Source organism: Calypte anna, chromosome 3, assembly GCF_003957555.1.
Source record: "Calypte anna isolate BGI_N300 chromosome 3, bCalAnn1_v1.p, whole genome shotgun sequence".
In the NCBI taxonomy this organism is placed as follows: domain Eukaryota; kingdom Metazoa; phylum Chordata; class Aves; order Apodiformes; family Trochilidae; genus Calypte; species Calypte anna.
The window spans coordinates 944,089-948,711 of NC_044246.1; the positions used below are offsets into that span (position 1 = coordinate 944,089).

Here is a 4,623-nt window from a genome sequence, read left to right on the forward strand (position 1 = left end):
TGCCCCCTGGGTTAAAAACTGCCCCTCCTTCTTCCCCAGAACACGTTCTCAAAGATGGAGAAATTTAAAAAAAAAAAAAAAAAAAAAAAAAAAAGCCTGCCAGCCCTGGCAGCTCTGCAGCAGGGTGAGGGGTAGGACTTCAGCAGCTCTGTGGAGCCTTGAGAGCACAGGATTGTGTCCAGCCCCTTGGATTTAAAAACAAAACTTAAAAAGGTAAAAAACAGTAGAAGAAATTATGTAAAAACAAAAAAAAAGGGGGCGGGGAGGGGGTTTCTGAGCAACTGAAATCAGAGCTTAAGAGTAAAATAATGGTGCCTGGGAGCCCCGACCCCCCTGCAGAGAATGGGGGAAAGAAAAACACTTCAGTCCCCCCATATAAACCCCCCCTCCCCGAATTCCCAGGATTTTAGCAGACACGGGACCAGAATTGTGTTTTCCACCAAAAATCCAAGGAGAGCTGTCCCCTGCAGCACAGGGAAACATCACCCAGTGCTCCTGGACATCCCTACCCACTGGAACCTGAGCTGAGCAGCAGTGCTGGGGCCATCCCAGCTCCCCAGGTAGCATCCAATCAGCCATTTCCAGCTCCATCCTTTTTTTAACTTTGTCCTTTTCATCTTCTTCTCCATTATTTATGGCTCATTCCTTCTATTTTAATCACAACGATGAAATAACTGGCAGGGCAACATTTGCAGCCTGATGCTCTGCTAAGAGCCCACAGCTCCTTTTGATTAATGTTTTTTTTTTTTATTTTATTTTGGGGGGGTGGCTTCTGGCTTCTGTAGCTGAGCGAGGAGAAGCAGGCATTTCTTTCGGGAGGGGGAGACAGAACATTCCATGAGCAGCTTTCTTATAAACCAGACTGTAAAAGCTTTATTGGTTCTACACACGAGATCACCATGTGATTGGGCACTGCATAGGGTATAATTCCAATATTTCCAATAAATAAATAAGTATTTACAGATCTGCTGGGTGTATAAAACGGGGAGGGGGGGCGGGGGGGTGGTGTTGAACCATTTACATGAGGAAAGCCGGGGTTCATACAACACCTATTTTCATCTTTATTTCCCTTGGAGGACGCAGTGCAGCTCCAGCCTATTGGGACAGAGGACATAAATCCCACACCCCTCTGAGCTCCACAGCCCCTCTGCAGCATCCAGACACCCCCCACCCACCCCCCAGGCAGAGTGCTGGCTCTGCAAGGCTGGAAAAATGTATAATTCCCAGATTTTCCCCCAGTTTGTGGCTGGGAAGCAAGAAGCAGGCTGGATCCTGCCCTGTCCCCCCCTCCCTCCCCAACCCGGGGAAAGTTTCACTGTGAGCTTCAGCCCTGGGATAAAGACTGAAGGAAAAAACAGGAAAAAATCCTGCTGACAGGAGGGGTTGGTTACGTGGGTTTGTGAAAAACAAAGCAACAAAACCCAAATAGTTTAACCCAGGAAAACTGTGGAAGGAATTGCTCGGGGAATGAGAGGCTGGGAGAAACCTTTGCCAGCATGGAAAAAACCATCCTGGTGTTCTCAGGACCCACATTTAACTCCTGTGCCCCAGCAAAAAAACCAAAACCAAAAACAAAAAACCAAACCTTAAACTGTGAGATGGAATAAAAATCAGGCATCTGAGCCCTCACACGGGGCCACTCAGCAGGGTCCCTGCTGTCACTGGTGATTTACAGTGAAAACTGCTCAGCAGGCAGAGGTGAGAGGCAAAAGATGGGAGGGGGGGAACAAAAACTGAGATTTCTGCCAACGAGCAAAGCAAAGTGCTGACCACAGGATTTTTGCTCCTCTTTCCATCACCCAAAAACCCAAAACTGAGCCCAGATGGATGGCAGGAGCATCCTAGCTGCTCTCCACCCCGGGGAAACAGCCATGCCCAGCCCAGCAGCCTGCTTCCTGGCCAAGCAGAAGGGAAATTGGGGCCAGGCGACCTTCCACAGCCCACAAGGACTTGGCCAGCCGTGGCACACGTGCTCTCCCCCCCATCGATGAGGATTTAAACAGTTCCAGATGGAAATGTCACTCCTGTATTTTCCTTGGAGCCCCTTCCAGCTGCCAGCTCGAGAGAAGGAAAATCAAGCCCGGGAGGGCTCTGTGCCTTCCAAATTCCCTGCTCTCTGGAGTGGGTATTGCAGGAGCTGGCTGGGAAGCAGGGAGTACTCTGAGGAGTGGGGGTGATCACAGCTTTTCCCAGCCTCAAAGGACCTGCAAGGTCATGGAGTCCAACCGAAATCACCGAGTCCGGACTCGATGATAATGATTCTTTTATCATTAAAAAATTGCAGGGTGAGAGGGAAAGGAAATGTTACCCAGTTCTGTCCACCTCCCCCTCTCTCTCTCCATCCCTCCATCCATCCATCCATCCATCCATCCGTCCATCCGTCCCAGTCTCCCTACAGTTTCTGGCCAGAGGTGGCACAGCTGGAGCTGACTGGATGAAGTCCCATCTCCTTCTCGTGGGGGCTGCTGCACTTGTAATCCATGGTGGCGGGGGGGCTGCAGCACCTCTTTGCCAGGCAGTAGCCCAGGGCCAGCAGGGCCAGGGCAGTGCAGAGAGCACCCAAAGTGATGCCTACCAGCACACCGGGGTGGAGGGGCTCCACCTTGGCTGGGGGGGTCCTGGTGGGGACGGGACTCTGGGGCCCGAAATCCCCTGAGGACTCCCCGTCCTCATCGATCAGTGGGATTTCCACACAGTGGTTCTGGTTGTGGAGATAGTAGCCGTCCTGACAGTGGCACTGGTAGCCCCCGGGGTGGTTGGTGCAGTTCTGGGGGCAGTAGTTCATGTCACACTCATCGAGGTCCACGCAGACCCTCTGGTCCTCATCCAGCACGAAGCCGTCGGGGCACTCGCAGGAGAGGGTGAACGGGTCACACTGGGCCTGGCACTGGCTGCTGTTGCAGTGCAGGAGGCACCGGCTGGGGTCCCGAGGGTCCACGGCGTAGCCGGGGAAGCACCCGCAGAGGTACCCACCCCCCTCGGGCACCTCCTCGCAGTGCTGCTCGCAGGGGGCTCGGTAGCAGGGGGAGACGGGCCGGCAGCGACCCTCCAGCATCTCGTAGCCGCTGTGACAGCGGCACTCGAAGGCCCCCTCGGTGTTGACGCAGAGCTGCTCGCACAGCCCGGGCTCCAGGGCGCAGTCGTCGACGTCCTCGCAGCTGCTGCCGTCGGCCGCCAGCCGGTACCCCGCCTCGCACATGCAGATGAAGCCGCTGCCGGCCACCACGCAGTGATGCTGGCAGGGGGCTCCGGCGCAGGGCGAGCCGCAGCCGCGGCCGTCGGGGGCCAGCACCTTGCCATCGGGGCAAGAGCAGCGCGGCTGCCCGCCCTCCTCCTCCTGCTCGCAGGTCCCTTCGCAGCCGCCGTTAGCCAAGCGGCAGGGCCAGGCCCCCCCCGGGGGGTGGTCGCGGCTCCATCGCAGCCCCCCGCCGTCCCCTCCTTCGGAGCAGCGCAGCTCCAGCCCCATGCTTGGGATCCGGGCGAGGCTGCCGGGGGGAAGAGCCAGAAAGTCCCCGCCGAGGGCGCCGAAGGGGGTGGTGTAGGTGACGAGCAGCCCCTCGACGGGGGGCAGGCGCGGGCAGCTGCCCCCGTAGTTGTACTCGCACAGGAACCCGTCGGCCGGCTCCTCGCACTTCTGCTCTTCCCAGCGCAGCTCCCGGGACACCGTCACGCACCTGTCCCCGCACCTCCGCCGCCCCGTCGAAGGTTCCCAGTTGGCGTAGTCGGTGCGGCCGTCTCCCGTCACCCACTGGAAGCCCCGCAGGCGCTGAGCCGGGTCCGTGCAGGGCTGGGGCAAGCGTAGCCCGAGCCACAGTCGCCCGCTGCGGTTCTGCACCAGCAGGGCGATGGCATCCTCCGCCACCGTCGAGCGGACGGTCATCAAGTGCCCGCCGCCCCTTTCGCACTCCGCGCTGGCCTCCGCGAAGGGATGGGACCCCCAAAAGATGCCGAAGCAATCGTGCTCCAAGCACTGGGCGCCCGAGGGGGGCAGGGGCTGCGGTTGCCCCTCCGGCCCCAGCCCCAGCAGCAGCAGCAGCGGCAGCAGAAGCCGCCGCATGGCGGGCGGCGGAGGGGCCGACCGGAGCGGCGAATCTCTGGCATGGCTCTGCCCGTCCTCCCCCCCCGATTTATAAACCCTCGCCGCCGCAGGAAGGAAGCGCCTCCGGGGACGGGCCGCCGCCTCTCTGCCCGGGGATTGCGGAGGGAGGGGCGGGTAAATCCCGGCAAGCCGCTCCCCCACCCGCACCCCCGCCCACCCGCTTCCCCCTTTGCCCGACCTCCTCCCGGCTCCTCCCTGCCGAGCCGGTCCCGGTCCCGGGATGATCCTTACGGAGAGCTGAGCGGTAAGAGGGGGGGCTGCGCTGTCCCCCGGGCACCCCCTCGAGATGCTCTCGGAGCGGCTTTCCCGGCCCCGAGGGGACGCGCGGCCTTCGGGGCTGGGCAGGAGCCAGGGAAAAAAAGATTTGTTCTCCCTCTGGCAGCACTGAGCCGGGGCCGGGATGATTCCTGGGGGGGAATGCTGGGGGGGAGACCTGGGGGGGTGAGATGTCCCCCGGGTGCCCCCGCGGGATGCTCCAGGACAGGTCTTCCCGAGGGGACGGGGAACCTCCGGTGCTGGCCTCC

The 4,623-nt window shown here is 59.7% G+C and overlaps 1 protein-coding gene across 1 annotated transcript; it reads right to left on the reverse strand.

Moving 5' to 3' along the window:
* Positions 1-1,554: 1,554 nt before the first annotated feature.
* THBD (thrombomodulin) lies at positions 1,555-4,099 on the reverse strand. Its single transcript, XM_030448275.1, has one exon. It carries the CDS (start codon positions 4,055-4,057, stop codon positions 2,393-2,395), a length of 1,665 nt encoding a protein of 554 aa, XP_030304135.1. The 5' UTR covers positions 4,058-4,099; the 3' UTR covers positions 1,555-2,392.
* Between the last annotated feature and the right edge of the window lie 524 nt (positions 4,100-4,623).

Excerpts from the sequence above, each read along its gene's own strand:
- THBD (XM_030448275.1), bottom strand. The coding sequence starts at position 4,057 with ATGCGGCGGCTTCTGCTGCCGCTGCTGCTGCTGCTGGGGCTGGGGCCG.